Below are 23,457 nucleotides of genomic sequence, written 5' to 3' on the forward strand. Positions count from 1 at the left end.
GACTGAAATACGGGCTGTAAAGAAGATTGCTGCAAGTGGGTGAGTGGAGTGGGGAGGGAGTTGACAAGGCTTTTCTAAGAGCTGTTCCTTTGGATAACAGGCCTTGAACTATTTCCACAGCTCTGTTTCTTTCCCTAGAGCGACAGGAAAATGCAAGGCGAGGGGTTCAGACCTGACTATGCCAGAGTAAATTTTTCCATGAGAAAAGCATGAACTACTGTGTTCACAGCACTCCACGCAAGCCAGATCGAGAGAAGTTGACAAAATTAGTGAAAGGTACTTAACTATAATAAACTTTCAAATTCCTTTATCTGCAGAACATTATTCCACCTGAACTACTGGCAACTTCTCTGAATTCATCATTGGAGTGGCACTCCAAATATGGAAGTTTGTTAAGTCCCTGACCTAGCTAAGCAGTTACTCATATGTTTCACTTTGAGAATATGCTGAAGTCTCACTGAAATCAATGGGACATAGGCATATATCTAAGTGATTTGCTGAATTGGGTCCTAACACAGGTACTTGAAAAAAAAAGGGGGGAAGTGGGAATTCCTTCTTTTCCACCTCAATTTATAAACATACTGAGCACTGTAGTTTATGGTTTGGCATAAAGAAACTTTTTTCATTATTATTTAAAAGTCTTCTAAACTACTCTTTTCGTCTAAGACAGTAAAATGTACATTCAGCATATAGTTCATGCTTGTTTACAGAGATTCCTTAATATTTTTAAGAAAATATCCTAGTGGAGTAGACTGAGGATTATGCATGGTGGAGAATGTAACAGTCTCTTATCAACGATCTGCTTGGAATTAAAACCTAAGTCATTCACTAGCACACTCAGCAAGCATTTAATGTAACAGACATGTTCATACCCAGAATGAAGGCCACCACGTAGTTCGAGATCTGTCCCATGCCAACTATAAGAAACAGCACTGTGAACATCTCCCAGCTGGTAGAGAAGATCTGCACAAAACTGAAGCCAGTCTGCACTGCCATGGTTGCAAAGAGAATATTCTTTCTGCCAAACCTTTTGCAAAAATGAAGAGAGGAAAGTTATATTAAAAAAAATATAGAATAAAAATAATTTCAAGGTGCATGGCTAGGCGATACAGACCTACACGCACATCCCAGTCAAAGCTACATAGCTTTCCAACACTGGCAGTGCTCTATTAGTCCATCATTTTTAGGAGCATTAAAAATTGAGGTTCTCAGGAACTCAAGACATTAACAAAAATAATTCAGAAGAGCAGACATCCTAAAGAGTTGTGAGTATCTCTGTGACATAGATACAATTCAGCCCCCCTGTGCATATACATTATGATAGTCTTTAATTACATCATCACATACTATTTTTTCCAGATCTCATTCCTCATTCAGCACACAGGATGGATACTGCTCACTTAATGAGAAGCAATTCAATATTTTATTTTCTCCTCACTGTTCAGTTTGCAGCCCTAGGCCTTGTTTAAAGGCAACTACGAAGACAAATTTATTAATTTCCTCCCTATAGTATCTGAGTGCTTCACAAATATTACATCATTTCCAACCTGTCCCTGTGCCAATCTGCCTCTACCCCCCCCCCACCTTGGCTACTTGCCCCAATCCCATTCTCCCTGTCTACTGTAGGGTTGCAAACTTTGTAATATTTAAAAAACAAACACTCCAGCTGGAGTGCCGGAACCTCCCCTTCCCCACCTCTTCCTAAGGCCCCACCCCCTTCACTCCTCTTTCCCCCTCCCTTTGTCATTCACTGCTTTTCCCCTCTTCCTTCCCTCCCCCACCTCCTGCGTGGGTTGGGAGGGCCTTGTCTGCGGAGCCAGCACTTGGAGTTGCAACAATCCAATGCAGATAAGAGGGGCCCTGGCTGAGTAGTGGCTGTCACAGGTAATGACTCGGTGCCTCCCACACCCACAGTTACTGGACTTTGGGTGTCCGGTCAGTAGATCCAACCGGATACCGTCAGGTCCCCTTTTTGACTAGATTTTCAGGTAAAAAACCAGACACCTGGTCACCCTATTGTCTACCCAGACCCACTCTCCACTCCTTAGACTTCTCAGCCTAGTCCCACACTCCCCCTCTGGGCTCAGTGTCCAATTCCAATCTCCTTTCACCCCAGCTCCTTGACCCTAGTCTCCATGCCACTCCCACTTTCACCTCCCAGCTCCTTGACCTAGTCTCATTCTTGGAAACAACAGAACTGTTCTGGCTGAAGTTTTTTTTTTGTTTGGTTGGTTGGTTTTTTTAGTAAAGAAAAGCTAGCCTGAGGCAGACACCTGGCATGGAAAATTTCAACCCAAACTCTTAATATGTTTGGTCACACTATAAGCAACAGAAAAAAGGGTTTCTTAAAATGGGATGTGTTGGACAACTTTAATAATAGGTAGTATAAAGAAGACTTAATATTATTGTCCTTCTTGAAGAACACTTCTGATTTTCACATACTGGCAGAAATAGTTCATCTCCCAAAAGTATAGAAGAGTGCACAATTTGGAGAACAGCAATACAACAGCTGCAGTTACTCAAGACATTCATCTATCTAAGGTGGTCAGAGTGCCAATAAGTGTGATAAATATACAATTAATCAGAGGCCTAATCTTGCACTGCATTAAAGTCAATGGGAGCTTTGCCTGTGACTTCAGCGGATGCAGAATCAACATGCAGGAGAGCGAGTCTCACAGCAGCTTATTCTGCTGGAACAATAAAACCAAGGTAGTAGAAATCTAGCAATGATTTAACTATACAATCCTCTCTCCATCTTTCATCCTCGTTCTCCATTTCTTGTCTATATTACGTGTCTATTCTTTTTTCTTATAGAAATATAACTGCAAGCTTACCTCTGGAGTTAAAGACACATAATCCCTCCACATGCTGTGTTAAGGTTGCAAAGTCAAGCACTCAAAAGTTAGGAAAGGAGAGAATTAAGATTGCCTCTCCAACCTTAATTCAGCCCCGATGTGCATATGGATTATGATATCGACTCATGTCATTAAAGACTGTATTATTTTTCCACAGAATACCTGCCTCATCCATAAGGACACATTGTTCTGTATGTGGAGTTTAAGGGGATTTTTTTATAAAGGGTGGCTACAATATTCTGTCACGAAGAGAGTAGTTTCTGCAACAGCACAGGTGAAACTCAGAACGTACAACTCTTTATTGTCAAAAATTTTCCTAAGAAGTCCTATCAGGGCCCTGACAGCTGCAAGGCAGAACTGAATTTATCTGAAAGCAAATTTACATGCTGTAGATTTTTTTTTTTAAAAAAAAAAGAGGTTTCCCACTCCACAAATGGTGCCAGAAAGCTTTAGAGATTATCATGTCTCCTTTTTAAAATATAACATTAACCGAGTTCTGCTCTTCAGGCAAGAGTCAGTTGATTACTTTTGGATTAAATGTAATTTAGTATTTGAGGTTTTAGGATTAAAACTTCCATCAAGTTTTACAAACTCACATTCATCATCCCAAGAAGCTGATTCCTTGTACAAGAGTTGAGCACATACATAAAATCCATGAGGATGCTCCATAAAAGGGGTCATAGTGGACAAGCAACTCAACATGAGCTCTCAGTGCAACGCTGTGGCAAAAAGGGCTAATACAGTGTTTGGATACATAAACAGGAGCATAGTGAGTAGGAGTAAGGAGATGATTTTACCACTGTGTATGACACTGGTGAGACCAATACTGGAATAGTGCTATGAAGGATGTGGAAGATGCCCATAATATTTTATGTTCTTCTGGTTGACTTTTATTGTGTTGTTTGCTATATGATCATAAGGAGAGAAGTCAGGCATGGCTTAAGCTCCGTGTAGCCTGGATGGGGGACAAACACTTCCAAATGCCCTCCCCACCCCCGCATTTGCTGATAATTAAAGGACAACGCTGCTTTGAAGTCTATCCCTGACCTCCTGGTGGGCTACATAAGCCAATTTAACCAGGTTCAAGGCACAGGGGAATACAAAGAACTTTGGGGTGGATAAAAGGACAAACTCTGAGGAACAGAGAGAGGGAGACAGACTCCAGGGATGTACACTGTCCCCTCGCTCCCAAAGTTGGGGGTGTCTGGATAAGGTAGGCCAGCTAGGCTTTAGGAATGTCATTTATCGTATAGATTATTGTGTTACCCACCTTTGCACTTGTCATGCTTTGTTCCTACTGTGTGGATTACACAATACTTTTATTCTGAAAAGGCTGTTTTGATCCACTGGTCACAGCTTCTGAAGAGAAGACTCACAGGGCTTGAACCCAGTCAGGCCTGCTGAGCCATCACAAATGGTACACAGGCAGTAGCCTGGTCTAAGAATGGGTGAATCGCAGGATTCCACCCCAGAGAGGTGGAAGACTCGAGGCATAAAGTCCAGAGAGAGACCACAGGAGGAGGAGTCAGAGGTGCAGCTAACCCTGAATTGAGACAATAGCATCCAATTCTGGGGTCCACATTTTGAAAAATGTTGCAAAATTGGTGAGGGTACAGAAAAGAGCCACAAGAATTATTCAAGGGCTGGAGAAAATGCCTTGCAGTGAGAGACTTAGAGCTCAATCTGTTTCTTCTTCTTCACTTTTGCCTTGTTCCATCAAGCAGAGCCAGTGTCTCCTGTTCTTCTTCTCCAAGCGTTATTGGCAAGCATCTTCCAAGCAGACACCGAAGTTTTTCATGTCTTCCTTTAGTGTTTCGAACCACCCTTTTCTAGATCTTTCTTGGGTACTTTGCCCCGTGACTACTGGCTCTTGTACTCTCTGGCCAACATATCCCATATCTCATTGTCTCACATGACCCAGCCATCTAAGTCAATACTCCCTCAGCTTTTCTTTGATGGGGACTACTTGAACCATGGCTCATACCATTTCATTGCATAACTTGTCAGCTCTCATCCTACACAGCGACCCACTCAAACAGTATGAAGTAGTAGTTCCCTCTTCCTCACCGGCCATACTTCATGTCTGGCCCAATCATGAGCTTATACACTTTGCTTTTTAGTTTCTTTGGCATATTCTTATCTCAGAGAATTCCCATCACTTCCTTCCATTTACACCAACTGCTTTTCATGCAGCTTCAAACATTCCCATCAATGCTCAACACTGAATGGAGGTATTTAAATTGCCGCACAGACTTTAAACTCTATATCATCTGTAGTAGGAAGAGAGCCTGAAACATAAGCCCTTGTATAAGACACCTGGTATGAGGCAGGACTTGCTTGCAGAATCTGGCAAGAACAGGGCTGATATTGCAGAAATACACATTCCGAAGAAGTGCTAGTCACAGAGTACTCACGCAAACACATCTCAATATCAAGTGGTACCAGAAGACCCTGATATCAAAGATGGTACAAAAACATTCCCCAAGGATAACAGGAACACGCTGACCCCTCCTAAAAGACAAGGTCAGGATGACAGTTCATAATAGAAATGTTTTAATCGAACCAACATGTACAAGGTGATGGGAAATAACTAGACACATCAGGGGGCAGTAACTAACTATGTCAGAGGCTGTACGTAACTTGTTTGTATCAGGGTATAAAGAGGTATCTCAGAGGGAGTATCTTTGTCCAGCCAAGGGGGGAATGGAAAGCTCTACCATTCACTGAGCTGCATCCCCATTGTCATGAGTATACACATCTTAGTATCCTCATAGAGTCTGCCAGGTGCTATTACCGTGCTTTGTCAACAATAAACATGGCCTGGCGCCTTCTTACCTTAACGGATCTTGTGGTCATTGGGCAGTTCGCTTGAGGTCTGCTTTGCCGGCTGTCTGCACAGATCTGGGGCAACACACAGGGAGAACACACACACGCAGCCAGACATCTAACCACATCATCTAGTTTTACTGGCTTCTCATTGTCCCTCTCGACAAAGCATCACATGTATTCTGTTTTTTGTTGGCTGACTTGTAAGCCATTTTCTTCTAATGCAGCCTTCCATTAGTTCTAGGTCCCTTTCCAGTACATATTTATCTTCACGCACAACATAATGACACTTGCAGAAAGCATGCTCCATGAACCCTGTCGCCCAATCTCCTGCGTCAAGGTGTCCATGACAGTCACAAATAGAAATGGGCTTCAGGCTGATCCTTGATATAGACCTCCCTTCACAGTGAATGACTCACTGCAGCTGCTTCTCACTATGGTTGTGCTATACTCATACATGTCCATGATAGACCAAAACGTATGTCTCCAGCAGATTGCGTGATCACAGTCACCCGCATATCAATTCTCTAGGAGCTCGTCATAAGCCTTCTCCAAATCCACAAACACAAAGTGCAATTCCTTGTGTTTTTCCCTGTTCTTCTGCAACATTCAGGCTGCACTTTATCCATTGTTAACCTTCCTGGCACTGGCTGTCGCTTACTTGATACTCCAGCTCCTCCTGAAGACTTTTCTCAATAATTCTTTCCAGCCATTTAATTGTGTGACTCATTAATTTGATGGGTCGTTACTTACTACATTCTCGCACATCACCTTTACCCTTGAAGATAGGGACCAATGAACTCTTAGTTCACTTGTCAGACATTTTTCCCACTATGGACCAGCTGAAAAAATTTCTCATCATCACTACCGCCTCCTGGCCTAATGCTTCAAATGCCTCAATTATTACACTGTCTGGTCCCACTGCCTAGCCATGTTTCATTATTTTTAATGTTATCTTTAGAGGTTGTTGCTCAATTTCTTTGCATTCTCTTCACTGGATAGTTTCTCATAAAACTGCTGACACCTCCTAATGATTTCACAGTCTTTCATCTTTTACACACTTCACAGCTCCCAAGTCCTCTATGCTGCTTTGCCTAAACTATATATTTCTTTTTCCCTTTCCTTCATTAGTAGTTCTGTTCATAAGGCTTTAAATGACTGACCCTTAGCTTCCATAACTACTCTTTTCACCATTTAGTTCATCAGTTTATATTCCTCAACTTTCCACAGTTCTTACTTCCTGTCATTGCTTAAACTGGTCCTCCTCCTTTACTACCTCTGGCACATCGCTGGATCACCACATTTCCTTGCCATAAAATTTCCATCCTTTCATTTGGCCAGAGGCAGTTTGTGCACCTTCGGTAATATGTTTGAATATTTTCCTCCCCAAACCTCATTGGTGTCATTGTGTTGGTTTGGTTGTTGTCCAATCTCTATGGAACCTCATCCTTAAATCTCATACTAACTTCTCTGTCTGTGAGCTTCCACCACTTGATCCTTTGTTCTGTAGTTCATCATTTGTCCCCCACTAGCTTCCCCTCACAGAAATCCACTACACATAATGTACGTTGCTCTGCAATCTGCTCTCCTGGAATCATTTTCTAGTCTCTTCCTCTTCTCAGGAAGTAATCTATCTGGGACCTGCCGGCAAAGAACTTGGATGTCATTAAGTGATGTTTCCTCTTTATAACGTAAGTACTGGCAACAACCAGCTGTGGGCTCTGGCTAACACTAAGGTATCTTCACCAGCTTCATTTCTAGTTCCAAAGTCTCATTCTCCGGGACAATCACTGTGGCCCTCACTGCACTCTCTCATGTGTTCTCAACTTGTGGTTCTTCACTTATCACTTGGCCCAGCATTATCTGGAACTCCTCCTCCTCCATCATGCAACCAACCTGTGGTGCATATCTGCATATAACATTCAATATTTGTTCTCTGCTCAGCGCTGTTCTTTCATCACCCAGTCATTCTTACTTTGGATGTCCATTACCCTATCCTTTAATATTACTGCTACAGTCATACCTATTCCATTCCCCCTTGCTACAGAGTCATAACACAATATCTTGTAACCCACCACCATCATCAATGGATTTCAACCCCTTCCATTTTTACTCTTGTATGCAGATAATGTGCATTCCCCTTCTCTTCAGCATTTTGGCTACTTCTTTTGATTTCCCAGTCATTGCTCCCGCATTCAAGAAAGCCAAACGTAGGTCTTGGGCTCACTTCTTTAGCCACATGCACCCAGAATGTGGTAGCCTTTTCCCATTTTCCACAGCTTTCAGGAGAAGTGGTCACATGTTGCTTCCAGGGGATGCCCTAGTATTGTACTGATATGCTCTCCGAAGACAAAGACCCATAGAGCATGTGTGATTGGCACAAATTTTACAAACCGGTTGTCCAGGCCAGAAGTTCTTAGTTTGAAATTGGAGTCTCTTCTCCTAGGTGGACTGCCAACCACAGCTAACAAGCCCCATGCGTCCAGAGCAATCTGGTTAATAGGTACTAGACACCCACCTTTCACACCCATACTTTCAATTAAGAACACCTTCACAACAAGAAGACATATAGCCTCTGACAGACAAACTCCTATCATATCTTATGCCAGCTGCATGAGGCACTTTCTAGGGAGTGAGAGCTCATCTTCAAACACAGCATGGCAGCTCTTTGGGAGGAGAGTTGAGAGGAGTGACGTGATTATAGTGTCTACGTACCTTCATGGCGAGAAAGGTCCTAAAGGGCTCTTTAGCAGAAAAAGGCATAACAAGAACTGACGGCTGGAAGCTGAAGCCAGACCAATTCAAATTAGAAAATTAGGCACATATTTTTTTTAACGGTGAGGCTGATTAACCACTGGAACAAACTAACAAAGAAAGTTGTGGATTCTCCATATCTTCTCAATGTCTTCAAATCAAGACTGGATGCCTTTCTGGAAGAAAGACATTAACCAAACAAGCTTTTAGGTTTAATACAGGATTAAATGGATGGTTTTCAATGGCCGGTGATATACAGGAGGTCAGGCTAGATTATCTAATGGTCCCTTCTAGTCTTTAATCTGAAGAATGGATCTATGAAAAATATATCTGCTCCTGCTGGATCATGTTATGATTTACAGTAATTTAGGGCTGGCTCCATCCTTCATTTTGGATCTGCTCAGTTTGTCTCCATCAAACCCTCTTCAATTCACTGACAAAAATGGTGAATTGAGTTCAAGCCATCTTACTGTTCTTAGACTGGGTCTTCCATTATGATGTTAGATGTTTTATTCCTGATGAAACTACTTGAAGAGCATGGATAAAGAAACATCAACTGACCCTTTGTCGAATGGTCAGATACCCCCACATCTGAGTACAAGGCAAAAACGTGCGCACTTTGCAGAGATTAGTTCCTAGTCTGAAGTGCATCATTGATGTTAATTCTAAAGATGCCTACTGAACGAACAGAAGAACAGAGCTGGGAATTTCAAAGAAGCTAATGGAGTAGATGCCCAGTTCCCAATGAAAGTCATGGGAATTGGGCACCTAACTCCCTTAGGCCCCTTTTAAAATCTCACTGTATATGACTTAGCCCCCTCATTTCGGGTGAGCACAGATCAGTCTTGAAACATGCTCAGAAAGAAAAGCTTACGCTCATCTTTTTAAAGGGTAAGGTCAAGCTGTAAAATTCTAGAAGCAACAAGGCTAACCTTCTGCATGTACTTTACCTGTCTGAGAGCTGTCCTGATATAAAGGATCCAATAAGCACCCCCACAAAAAACAAGGAGGTAGTCAGGGGGGTTTTCCAGTCATCCTCACATACCAGATTCCACTAAAAAAGAAAGAGCAACATGTAACATTCCTTATTTCTTAATATCATTTCACAATCATTCAGATCAAAAGATGACTTAAATTAGCTGATTAGCAACAAGTTCACTTTGAAAGTGATTGGATTTCAACATTCTTTGGTGTATTCTCCCACAATTGTTTTTCTGCCTGGGTCTGAATATCGGATACACAGTGTATTAGACAGTAATGGCGCCTTACATTTCGCAATCATTCAGATCAAAAGATTATTTAAATTAGCTGTTTAGTAACAAGTTCATTTTGAAAATGCAGTGATTTCAAATTCTTTGGTCTAATTCGCCCACAATTGTTTTTCTGCCTGGCCCGGATATAAGGCACTTCTAGGCACCATATATTAATTAGACAGCGACAGCTCGCTACCCAGAAACATAGTTTACGGACAGTAAAAAAGAAAAAAATGGAATCACCTCCTCTCTTCTAGGGACGGGCAAAATTACAACTGCCTTCATAGAAGACAGGATAAAGAACCTTGCTCCCCCTTCTATATGGTTTCTGTAAGGCCTCTAGCTGCCTCCCTATTTGGCCTCAATTTAATTTTCCCCCTCCCCGCCCCATTCTATCACACCTACAATGCACTCTGAGACATGTGGCCACAGAGCAGACGAGTTGGAGTTTGGTGACAACTGGGTGCAGCACAATGGTTGACACAGACACTCCTGGGAGGTGGGAGGTACTTTTGAACACCCCAACATGAGACACCTTAAAGGGGTCTAATTTTCAGAAAGGGTTGATCATGTACCAATGCAAATCAAGACAACCAGAGGGGGAGCCTAAGTTGGGCACCCAAAGACCACTAGTCATTTTTCGCTATTGTGACCACACAGAAACAATGGAGACTAAGACACGTTTACAAGGTCAGAGCAGGCCAGAGAGCTGTGGGGAAGACAGGAAAGATTCAAAGAGGCTGACAAGCACCCAAATGTTTCCCAACTATATGCTTGTATCATTGGATCCCCATTACCTACGTCTTCATCTGTCGAGGGTTTTAGATTTGAAGCCCACTTGGGCAGGGACTGTCTTTGCTATGTCTGCATGGCACCCAGCACAATGGAGCCCAGACCTGGACTGAGGCCCTTAGACACTATCATAATATAAAATATTTACTACTAGTCTCTCCCCATTCCCTTCACAAAACCCTTCTGACTTTTTTTCTAAATTAATGGGATTTATAGCAGCTTCATTTTCACTGGAGGGAAAAGCATTTAGTCAGAACATTAGCTATGGAGTTTTGTTATAGGTTTGTTCAAGTGATGATTGCAGCGACGGCACTGAGAGCGCCACGCACTACTACAAAAAAACTGTAAAATATTTCTAGTTTCAGACAACAGGTTATTTTCTAGGGCCTAATAGTCCCCCACCGATTCCACAAATGGGGCGCGGTGTAACAAATGTGCAAGGGGGGTTAGAGATAAAGAGCTCCACAGCATTATCTCCTTCATAGAACCCTGCAGAAGTTCCTCCAACAGGGCATTCCAGGGGTTTGGGCTCTACATGTGCCAAAGAGGGTGGGGTGGCTAGCACAGTTGATATCAGAGGCATCATAGCTTCCTTCCCCACAAAGCTGTGGGAAAAATAAGTTAGTACAATAAATGCTGAGAAATGCAACTTTATCTTGCTCTTCTGAATGGAGATCCAGGAGCAGCGGCCAGTACAGCTACTACAAAAACAATGCTATCATGGTGCCCTGGATATAAACATATTTGTGAGGGGGGAACAACAGAAGCTCTGAGAGAGCATAATCCCCCCACACACACACACCTGAATGAAGTGGCAGGAACAGAGTGTTTTCTGGACCCTACACCAGTTCTTTGGCATACAGACTCTCACCACAAGAGCTCAACAAGAAAAGAGTCCTTTACATATGAGATGAGGTTTAAAACAGGGTGGGGAGGCAGGTAGCGGGTCACAGGCTTGCGGGTAGCATGATCCCACGTTTGTGAAAGTTTTCATTGTACCTGCATTACTCTAGTGCAAGGCTTGTTGCATCTCTGTATCTAAAAAATGCTGTTAAGTTAAAAAAAAGTCAACTCATTTCACACTTTAAAAACACTTTAAAATGCCTTCTGATTTAATAAGCTATCGAGCTAGTTTATTGTTCACTATTTATTCTGGAATTTGTTTTGATTGGACCTTTAAAGTGAGGCACTGTGGAAATATTTCTAGTGATCTTCAGTTTAAGCCTATATCAATCTGATAGAGCAAGGTTTTTTTGGAACATTCATAATGAATCTCATCCCAGCCAAGTGACAATTGAGTATGTTTTTGTCACAGCACATGTTGAAATAAACAAACTTGTTCAGATGTGTTTGCCAGAACCAAGGCCGGCTCCAGGCACCAGCTTATCAAGCAGGTGCTTGGGGCGGCAACTCTGGAGCAGGGTGGCACTTTTAGGTATTCGGTGGCAATTCGGAGGAGGGTCCCTCACTCCCACTCGGAATGAAGGACCTCCCGCTGAATTGCCGCAGATCGCGATCGCGGCTTTATTTATTTATTTATTTTTGGCTGCTTGGGGTGGCAAAACCCCTGGAGCTGGCCCTGGCCAGAACTGCTTGTGAGTCCAGAGTTCACAAATATTGATTTCAGATTAGATTATTTCACCATAAATCTAGGCTGATTAAGAATCAGATCAAAGCAATATTATCTTGTACAACATAATATAAATCACGTTTAAATCCATCCCTTTACAGGAACTTGTCCTTCAATAATGGAGCGGGTAGAGCATGAAATATAATGCGGAGGCAATGTTTGAAAAAGTAAATAAAATCTATTCAGATGTACTGTAGTTAGAGGATAGTTTCAGCTGAAATCTCAATAGTGGATTGTTCAGACTGTTAGCCTAATTTTCAAATGATGTAGAGGGGGAAAAAACCTTTATTTTCATACAGAATATCCCGCAATACTCACCCGATTTTTATCCCAGAATACCCACTCTGAATTTTTATCCTGCGCCTACCATGGAACCCACTGCCATAACAGCAGGAGTGGGATAAAGGTTTAACACACAATGAATGGGAGTGGGTTGTTCAGGGTGGGATGGGGGAAGGATTAAAAAAAATAGTCCTCCCATGCCACAAACAACATGAACGCCCTGTCCAGCCACCACCGCTCTCCGGCTGCCCAGCTCTGAAGGCAGCACTGCCGCCAGCAGCAGCGCAGAAGTAAGGGTGGCAATGGGGCATCACTGAAAGAGGGGCACAACAAATTCCAGGAACGGTAGAGGGAGAGGCAAGTGGAAAAGTCTGCGCACCACTGCAGTAAAGTCAACCCGAACATGTTGAATTAGATAAAGCATTCCTGTTAATGTTATGGTAGACACATAGCTAAATCCTTATGCAAGTCATACCGGATGGCTCAAGAAATAGGCAATGTGATATTTCACATCTAGATCAATAGATCAGATTTGGTCCCACTGATATAACCAGCATTTATTCTGATAGGCTGGCTGCTTAATGGTCTTTGTCAATTGAATTCAGGTACAATTCCTAATGGACAGGTATCCTCAAAACAAAGACTATCATCATTTCTGACTCCCATTGTCAGTTTAAGCAGAGATGGCAAGGGAATTGAATGTCAGTGAATGGAAAGATTCTATTTTTAAGAGTGTGAAACCTGACTCTTTTCACAAGCATAAAATTAGCTATCGACTGTCATTCAATGGAGATTTAAATTCTCTCCCTTACTGGCACCAAGTATATTAATCTATAGTACTTTTCTGTCTATTGAACACCTACATTCTAGAATCTAGAAGAGGGTTGTAAGTGCTAATCCTACTTTTCTTGATGGAGTATAATAATTATACTATTATTATCTATCAACACAACTTCATTTACTAAAATGTGACAGTAGCTGTTTTCAGATATTAGCATCTGTCCAACTGGCGCATCTTACAGAGTCCCGTCACCAGTCATGGAAAAGAGGAGAGACAACAAATCTCACATTTTTGTATCGCATTTTCTAACCAAACTCCTGATTTTAAAGTTTTCAAACTAGCCAATTATTTTTCCTTTTCTCCCCAGCATCATGCAAGGTTTCCATGGATAAACCAGATCCTTCTACTCCTCTATTGGGCCCAATGCTGCAACTTTTAAACATGAAGAAGACTTGATTATTGCAAATAAAGTCAATTTACTATCAGCCACAAAAAATAGATTGCAGCAATTAAATTCTAGTTTAGCCCTTTTGTAGATTAACTATAAACACACTTTCCGAAGTATCTTAACTGAATAAATTATTCATTAACCAACAACGGTCATTCTGCAGAATTTCTGACCAAGCACATCCAGGGGCAAAGTCTTGGTAAACTTGGAAGAAAGGTGTTTTTACTTTTAGCAGCAAAAACTAGTTAGGCAAGAGACTACAACCACGACAGCCAATTCCTCAACATGATTACTACAAGCTAGCACGGGCATTCAGAATAGTGCATTCTGTCTGCTGCTGGTAATAAGGTGAAAACTTAGGATTCACAGGTTTGCAAACCGATTACTTTTCCAAAATAATAGCACAGATCAGTTACATTTCTGAAAGTGACAGTGCCCTTTCAGGAGATTATTCAACCAGCTTTCCCACACACGACACTTTATTCTGGTATTCTACCCGAAATTACTGATTAATTTTCTTCAGCGTTCCATTCTGCTGCAGGGTTCAACCTAACATCACATAGTGCAGAGACCATAATGCTTAGCAGGAAACTACACTAAAAGTGACTTGAAATCCACCCATTCATAACAAACAAATAAATGATGCTTGAAAGTTTCTTTAAAAGACTGAGCCTATAAATCTCAGGAATGCGAATCTCATATCCGAGAATAAGAATCGAGATCAACAGCAAGCAACTCCACGGAAACTCAAAAATAGTCACTGGTTCTCATGACTGTGTAAAGTCTGTAGTTCATAAATTTCACATGTATTGCACCAAATGTACTAAATATACTAGTGAGATTATCTCATCTAAATCACAAAGCTGACAACATTAGATATTGTACTCTTAGCCATCCTGCCAGCTGCCAGCTTTGGGTAGATCTCATGAAATCTATTGCAAAAGCATCGCTGAGAAAAATCAGCTGAGTGGGTAGCCTCTGCAGGTACATTGGAACTGTAGTGGTTTGTATACAGCCTTGTATTCGGAGGATTTTCAGCTCTGGCCACTGCTGCACATTAGACTGGTGTAATTATTCTATGCTGAGCAAAAGTTCCCATTTCAATGATGCACAGCTGGGAATTATGCACATCATAGTGAAGTCAATATTAAAAAGCAAGTTGATAACTAATTTCAAAGAAGCAGTGGTCTCCTCAGGACAGTGCGAGAACAAAAGTGTTTTACATTAAGGGGCACTAACGTTTTTAGCTGCATCCACATTAGCAACAGTGAGGAATTCTTGTCCCAAAAACCCTAGCACTGACAAGCCTAACGCTACCTGTTCAGTAATGTTAGCTAGGATACACCTATTATAACAGCTCTCCAAAACATACACTGACTTCCAATTTGTTCCCAGAATCAATTCAAAGTGGTGGCATTGATCTCCAAAGACTATGGGAATGTTTTCACTATAGAGTTAACTTGGATGACTGGCACCCATGTCTGAGCACCTGGGTTAGCCTAACCCAGGTATGAGCAGCCACACTGCAACACCCTACCAAAGTTGCTGCTGGACACTCCTCACAAGCCCACTGAAAGCGGCCCTTCACATCTGGCTAAAAGAGCTCAGACAGGACGAAGAAAGCTCCATGTAGATTTGGATGGGAGTAAAACTGATTTGGGCTGGTGATATCGTGACAGAAAGACACAATGTAAACAATTAAGCTTTGTATAAATATTAATTTGTTAAATTATTTCTGTCTGGGACAGTTCATTTGGGGTTTCACCATTTTAAAATTCATTGTCAGGATGGGCAGAGCTGGGGGGAAGGGGTTGTTTTGCTGGAAGGTGTAAATAGCTGTCATCAAGTGGATCTGTGATCTACAGAACAGAGGCCTGCAAGCACCCTCTTTTCAGGTTCAAGGGAAGGAGCAATTAATCCCCTTTATGTAGTGAGATAGCTGAAAATCACAAAGAAGCCACTACCCAAGCAATGGCCCAGGCTGCATGGCAAGGCCAGATCAGAAGCTAAGCCACACGGCTGGGGAATTCCCTGCAAGGTAGGGGTGAGGGTGTGTGAGAGAGAGACAGAGAAAACACGAGGAGAAAGCCTGCAGACAGGAAGAGAAACAGTTGTGAGAATGACCCTAAGAGGAGGGAAGGAGACAGAGCTCCTTGGGCACAGAACACACTGGGAAGGCAGTGTTGGAGATTTCTGAGTAAGGAAATCGCTTGTTGTTTATTACTACTGTGTTCAGGAAAACAAGACTCTGTATCTTCTTTGTAAATAAACAGGACTGCAACAAAGAATATACCTGACCCATATTGTACAATTCTCCTAACAGAAACTATCCTGCAAGATCCCAAATATTGGCAAACCACAGCCAAAGGGGCAACAGTATTCTCTGTTGTACTTTCCCAAGCAGCCAATATATAGACCTTCTCCACTGCACTGGTGCAAGGAAGGTAAGAATCTAAGCTGAAGTTAACTTGTTCATCCACAACTAGGCAGTGCCCCTACACGTACAGATTCTACTGCACAGTTTTATGGAGTGCAAGGTAGGAGAATAGTCTGTATAAAGTACCGAAAACAGGGAGGAGACTGAGGCCTGGTCTACACTACAGAGTTATGTCATAAGCACTACACTAAAATGTAGTTTCCACCTACGTAACTTGGCCACTACACTGACTTACTAACTCCACCTCCACGAATGGTGTAGCACTTAACTTGATGTAATTAGGTCGACACAGTGTCAGTATAAACACTGCATTGCTTACATCGACTGTTGCTGCCTTTCAGAATCAGTCCCACAATGCCCCACATTGGCAGTTAAATTGGTGCAAGCACTCCAGGTGAGGATGCGCCTGCTAACACAAGGCGCATAGTGTGGACGTGAAAAACTGATTCAATTACTGCAGTGGCTGTATGTTGACGTAACTTAAGTAGACTTAATTGTGTAGTGTAGACTTGCCCTGAGTAGCCAGAAAGAAAAGCCAAGGAATAAATCAATCAAATAGGATTAGTCATATGAAGCACAATGCCTAGAAACAAGATCATATGCATAAGAATATCCCAAATACTGGATTAGCCAGTGGCTGAACACTGACTATGTACATAAGCAGAACAGATCCTCAACGTTCTTCCCCTGCCAGACATGCAACATAAGGTGAATGATAAGCAGACAATCTCATGTGATATTGGCTGTCACTCAAAGATTTGGGCAGATTCAGGAAATCTGTGGGATGTTCTCTTTTCAAGGAGGATATAGCAGGGAAAGAAAATTAATTAAGATTTCAGTTATGGCTAGTCTGATATCCAGGGTTTAGTGAGCCTTTTTTTTTTTAATTAAAAAAAAGTATAACTGAACGCCAAACAATTTAATAGCATCCATATTACATAATTAAATTACAAAGTGACTTCAGTTAACTGCACCTCACTGAACTGGTGTTTATTATTAATGCCCAGGAGCTTAGACTTCATTGCCTAACAGCAGCTCTATTTATCTGAATTAAGGTTGTTTCTCTCATTACTTTCATGGAATTGATTTTTCACTGTATGATATATACAGCTCAGAAGCATACTTACCACATCTCACACAGAATTGCTTTCGTGTCTCTATATCCCAGCAGTACCCCCTCCTCCCTCTCCCTTCAATTGCTACACGACTATATCATCTGAATCACTATGCTGCATTAGACCCTATGGTACTGTCACCTGGCAACTTCTTAGCATACGGATAGTACTGCGACTTCTCTCCTGCTAGCCTAAGGGCTAGTTTACACTGGCAATGTTAAAGTGCTGCCAAGGCAGCACTTTAACGTGCCTTGTGTGGTCACTGACGCACTGTCTACACTGCCGCTTTATGGCACTGAAACTTGTGCGCTCACCGGGGTGTTTTTTCACACCCCTGAGCCAGAAAGTTGCAGTGTTGTAAATTGCGAGTGTAGACAAGCTCGAACATCGTAGTTCTCCACTTCCAATAGCAGATTTGGAACTTGCCATTAGTTGAGAAACTGGATCACGGTAAACCAAGTCTGAAGCTTTCCAATATTAAAAGGCAGTCGAAGGAACAAATAGGCTTTCACAAATAAATAGAACTGTCAAAAAGCTTGTAAAGAAAACTTGTAAAACTTTTCTTGCACTCGCTCTACTCTGATTTGTCAAAGCAAGTCTAAGCGTAGGATCAACTGGACAAATCTTGCAGTGTAAATTCTAAGGTGGAGGGTTTTTTTCCATCTAATACTAGTCTGAACAGAAAAAGCATATTGGCTAAAATTAGCAAGTGTAATATTCTCCATCCCTCCGATTAGCAGAAAGGACCATTGCTGATGCTGAAGTCAATCACAATTTGGAGTAGCAAGACTCCAACATTACCACCACCATCACTGGCAGGTAGGAAGCTGTGCATACTGTTTCTTTAACCTGGTAACAGGAAGCTAATAAGAAAGAGGCTGAGAAAAGTGGAGAGACACGCAAAGTAGCTTTAGGGAGAAATCTGTTTCCTTACCATTTAATAAAGTTCCTTGTTCAGTGTTAAAGAGAGTGACTGTCCTTTACCATTGTCTCATGATACCTGGAAAACCTAAATAAAAGCCTATGTGACACTAGCAGCACTCCCACTAGATGATAAACAAATAATCTTTTTTGTAATGACACTGACAGAACTGAGAATGCTTTGATGCCAGATTTCCTGTCATTATATTTCACAGTGTTCTTCCTAACCCAATGCTGACACGCGTGTTGAAAACTAACAAGCTGATGGAAGCGGATAGCTGCCTGGCACTGCAAGGAGACTGGCTCTCATTACAGTGCTCCTTCTCCTTCTCAAAATAAGAGGAAGACTGCTTCAGCATTGCCAGCACTTCAAGTGATGTTCCTGGTAAACCACAGTACACGATACTTGCAGGAAGTGATAATCCAGTCACCACAATGCCTGTTAGCGTTCTCCACTCAGAAAAGGTTTTCATTACAAAGTGACAGCTGATAGATTTATGCAGCACTGACTAACCCTTGATGCAGGATGAGGGACTGACCAAGTAGTTCTCTTTCCAGAAGTTGGCAGTGCTCACACCAGAATAACCAAAGTCTGTTTGGCTCATTCACTACTAAGCTTTTACAAAAACAATGTTTAAAGATAACTACACATACTGTGTCCTTGAGAATGGGAATTAATGATTGACTTAAGTCAGTATGAAGGTCTACCAAGATGGAAAGTGCCCTTTCATAGCTGACCTGCAAACAGGGCCAGCTCCAGGCAACAGCCCAGCAAGCAGGTGCTTGGGGCGGCACGTCCAGCTCTTCGGCAGCAATTCGGCAGTGGGTGCCTGGGTCCCTCTCGGAGTAAAGGACCTGCCGCTGAAGACTGAAGCGGCAGCGGTAGAGCTGATGCGATCATGGCTTTTTTTTTTTTTTTGCTGCCGCTTAGGGCGGCAAAAACCCTGGAGCCGACTCTGCCTGCAAAGGAAAAAAATAAGACTTGTGTCCTTTTTTCCCCCTCCCCCTCCAAAATAAAACCTTTTTGCTTTAACAAACAACCCACACAGTGGAAATGCAGGTCTCACCTAGCCTGAAGGATTATTGCAATTAGGGCCCAGCTCCTCAAAAGGTATTTAAACGTGTAACTCCCATTGATTAGCTAGGTGCTTACATACCTGAAGAGCTCAGCCCAGATGACTAGTGAAATTACATCACAACAACCAAGAGAGTATTTAACACAGGTCGGGATTTTAGCCAGCTTGTTCACTTATGCATTGGTACAGTGCCAATCCAAATAGAGCCCAATATGTTTTGGTCTTCTGGGTGCTACTGTAAAACCAGTAAGCCATTAGCTGTAGTGTATGTTAACACCTATTTAGTCTAATAGACATTATGGAGAAAGAGTTTTTACCACATATTTGGCACAGAGCCTTCTCAGTTAAGCCCTGTGAGCTCACAATCACAGCACGAGACCCCCAAAACCTCCTCCAGCAAAGGCAATGAAGACCAAACTTCAAATTCTTGTCATTTCTAAACACAAATGATAATCAGAAAAAGTCTTCAAAAAATTATTTCAGTTCCTCTTTTCACATTTTAAAGAGACAAAGGGGGAGGGGCACATCAAATTTAAAAACACTCTGCTGTTTCCCATAACAGAAATATTTTGAAATGAACTGTAACATTAGATAGTGCCCAAATAAAGATTTTGACATCGAGTCAGCTAGACTCAGAACTGGTCATCAAGTCAGATCAGGAAAGCCAAAGGTTTCCGGGCAATTGCTGTAAGCTAGTGCCAAATAAAGAAGTTTCTTTAAAGCCTTCCTATATCAGTGCCAAATCTTCTGAACCTCGCGAGAGCATGTCAACATGGATATGGGGATGAAGCCAGGGACAGATGACAAGTAAACTAAGGGAATACAGAGACTAGCAACACAGAGCCAATTTAGCAACACCAGATGCTACAACTTTAAAGGGGCATCATATTCTCTCCCACAAAAAAACAATTTCTAATAAAGTCCTCTTTCAGTAGCATATCTTGGTTTGGGGTGTTGTAGTTTTTTGTTTTGTTTTGTAAAATCCTTAAAAACAAACTTTTAAAATATTTTCTGCTACCCCGCAGATATTCATAGCCTTTACAGCAAGGAAGAAGCTGATGTGCTACAGCAGGAAAACAGCAACATTGATTATACACAGCCAGATTTACACCAGCTAAAGTGCTATCAGATATGCAAGTAATCAGATTGGGGAAAAATAAATAATTTTCTACTCTGCAACTGACTGTGCATGAGCAATCCTCTGTATCCATGTAAAGCAGAGGTGGGCAAACTACAGCTCGCGGGACGGCCCCTCTTGCCCAGTCCCTGAGCTCCTGGCCTGAGGGACTAGCCCCGCTCCAGTCCCCTGCTGTTCCCCCTCTCCCGCAACCTCAGCTCACTGCAATGCTCTGGGCAGCTGGGCTGCGAGCTCTTGCCGGGCAGCGCACCTGCAGAGCCGCAGCCTGACCCAGTCTCTGTGCTGCACAGCGGCGTGGCTGGCTCCAGCCTGGTGGCGCAGCTGCAGCACCACCAGCCACCAGTGCTTGGGAGCACCATAAGGAGATAGGGAGCAGCGGGGGTTGGATAGAGCAGGGGAGTTCGGGGTGGTGGCCACGGGGCGGGGGTGTGGATAGAGGTTGGGGCGGGAGAGGATGGGAAACAGGGGGGTTGAATGGGTGCAAAGGTTCTGAGGGGGCAGCCAGGAAGGAGGGAGAGTGGGTTGGATGGGGCAGGAGTCCCGGGGGGGGGCACATCAGGAATGAGAGGAGGGGTTGGATGGGGCGGGGGGACCAGGAGCAGTCAGGGGACAGGGAGGGGTGGATGGGGCAGGAGTCCCAGGGGAGTCATCTGGGGCGAGAAGCAGGGTAGGGGGCAGAGGCCAGGCCACACCTGGCTGTTTGGGGAGGCACAGCCTCCACTAACCAGCCCTCCATACAATTTCGGAAACTCAATGTGGCCCTCAGGTCAAAAAGTTTGCCCGTCCCTGATGTCAAGCCATATAGAAATCAAAGGGGCACCATGTGGCCACAGAGGTCTGGTCTTATTCATAACCATAATGGGTACAAATTTTTGAGGCAAGTGTGATTTTCAAGCTGACAGGGTTTCTTTAAACACCTACTAGGATGAGTCTCTATAGCGCACTCTGTGTCATCCTCATATCATGGTAGCTCCAAAGTATAGTCTGCTGAAGTAGGTTAAAACATAAGAGACAAGATAAACTTCTTTCTTCTACACTAGAAGCTCTGAGTATTCCGTTCCTAGCTGCTTTTTGTTTTTCCATGAAAAACAATTTATGACAATTCATAGGAAAAAGGTTTCATAAGGTTTCTCAAGAACCAATGTCATACGATTTGTTTATGAGTCACAGTATTCAGTGAACAATTAAATGAAATCCTGGCCCTATTGAAGCCATTAGCAAAAGTCTCACTGACTTCAAGGGGAACAGGATTTCACCCAGGACTAATAATAGGACTGAATAATCAAAAGAAGCCTCCAGAATCGCCTGTTCCAAGAAACAATTGCTTATGGCGTAGAGATTATTATATTATGTTTTATTCCAAACCAAGTCCTGATAGGATCTTCAAAACAGTCTGTGTTTGGGTAATTGAAGACCATTATGTCTGGCTTTACTCTAGACTGTAATCCCATAAGACTCAATTTTAGCTCCAAACTAATACTTTGGGACCAAGTTATAAAATCCTGGGGAGGAAGAAGACAACTTTTTTTTAAATGAAAACACCCCTTGAATGACACCTTTAACGATGGACAAGGAGTCCTGTGGCACCCTATAGACTAACAGAGGTCTGAGGAAGTGAGTATTCACCTAGTAAGCTTATGCTCCAACACCTGTATTAGTTTACCAGGTGCCACAGGCCTCTTTGTCGCTTTTTACAGATCCAGACAAACAGGGCTACCCCTCCCATACTTGACATCTTTAACTATTGCAAGGCTAGGATTCTACACCACACTGCTCAGCTCCTTCTGCTGTAGAACAAAACTCTAGGGCGTGCATTTTAATTGAAATAGAAGGCATTAAAATATCAATCAACAATGATCATTGACTACAGACCACAAATCAGCACAGTGCCGCCTGGGGATGGGGAAGGAAGGAAGTTGGCAGCACTTTGCACACTGCGGATTTCCGTGCCGCCCTCTAGCAACTCCCCTGGCGTTGACTGCTGTTGCTTTGTAGTGCTGCCATGTGCGTGTGAGCGCGTGTTGCTCTCCCTCCCACTCCCCGACCCACATACACACACACCCAGTGTCTGCACGTGTCGAAGGCCGTGGAAGGGCAGGAGATCACTTGCACCAGATTTTAAACTCACCGCTGAAAACAATGGCGCTGCCAAGCGCAACCGCATGGATGCTGAAACCCGTTTTCCTGCTGGCGGCAGAGCAAGGGCGCTGGGCTGAGATCCCACACCGGCCAAACCAGCGTGGCTGGGAGAGACCGGGACGAAAGGTGGGGAGGGCTGCGGGGCAGGAGAGCGGATGCAGAGCGGCGCATCAGCTGCCTTAGGAAAGCGCGTTACACAACAGGGGCACAGCGCTGCTCGCCCACGTCCCCTTGCTCCAGCCCCCGCATCCCCGCCTGGCCGGCCCCCCCGCCCTCCGCCCGGGCGCACCTCGGTGACGATGGTGGAGAGGTAGAGCTCCCGGCTGTACTCCCAGCCGTCCAGGCACTTCTCCTGCTCCAGCTGACTCAGGTCCACGTCCCTGCCGGGCTGCAGCCCCAGCGCGGAGAAATTGGCCAGCGACTCCAGGCGGTAGCGGCGGCACCTGCTGGGCCCCTCCCGGCCGCCCTGCACCTCGCGGGGGATGCTGGCGTTGAGCCACTCGCGGCTCAGGTTGGCGCTGGGGGGCAGCCGGCAGCGGTGCTCGGGGGCGCCGGCCAGGAAGACGATGGAGAGCCCGGTGAAGCCATTGGGGACGATGCTGGCGCTGAGCAGGAAGAAGATGAGGCGCTGGAAGGGGCCCCACTCGCCCAGGAAGGAGATCAGCTCGTCGTAATCCCGCATGCCGGCGGCAGGCGCGGGCAGAGCGTCCCCCGGCAGCTCCGCTCCCTGCAGGCTCCGCACCGTCTGGACATGAGGCGCTGCGCGCTCCGCACCCGGCCTCGCCTGTCATCTCTGCGGAGGTGGCGTCTCCCCGGCGGCTCCTCCTCTCCCGTGCGGCCGCGGCTCGGGCACCGCCTCGCCCCAGATAACCCGCTGCCCCCAGCCCTCGCCCTCTCGGCTGCTTCCCCCAGGCCCTCGCACATGGGTGCTTTCTCATCCTCCTGTGTCCTCCCTTCCCACTCCGGCCGGCACTGGGGCACTGGAGATGCTGGAGAGGCAGCCAGGGTGG

The 23,457-nt window shown here is 43.9% G+C and overlaps 1 protein-coding gene across 3 annotated transcripts in view; it reads right to left on the reverse strand.

The window, feature by feature from the left end:
* SLC22A4 (solute carrier family 22 member 4) overlaps window positions 1-23,216 on the reverse strand; it is a 59,662-nt gene extending 36,446 nt beyond the window's left edge. The window contains exons 1-3 of one of the 3 annotated variants that reach the window (XM_032769194.2): window positions 22,737-23,216; window positions 9,386-9,489; window positions 873-1,027 (exon numbers count right to left, since the gene is read on the reverse strand). In XM_032769194.2, coding sequence (XP_032625085.1) covers window positions 873-1,027; window positions 9,386-9,489; window positions 22,737-23,129 — 652 coding nt within the window. In that variant the 5' untranslated portion in view covers window positions 23,130-23,216. Of the gene's footprint in view, window positions 1-872; window positions 1,028-9,385; window positions 9,490-22,436; window positions 22,647-22,736 lie in introns of those variants that run through there. The other 2 variants (XM_032769197.2, XM_032769196.2) reach the window with 2 other exon arrangements.
* Window positions 23,217-23,457: the final 241 nt, after the last annotated feature.

Source organism: Chelonoidis abingdonii, chromosome 7 (genome assembly GCF_003597395.2).
Source record: "Chelonoidis abingdonii isolate Lonesome George chromosome 7, CheloAbing_2.0, whole genome shotgun sequence".
In the NCBI taxonomy this organism is placed as follows: domain Eukaryota; kingdom Metazoa; phylum Chordata; order Testudines; family Testudinidae; genus Chelonoidis; species Chelonoidis abingdonii.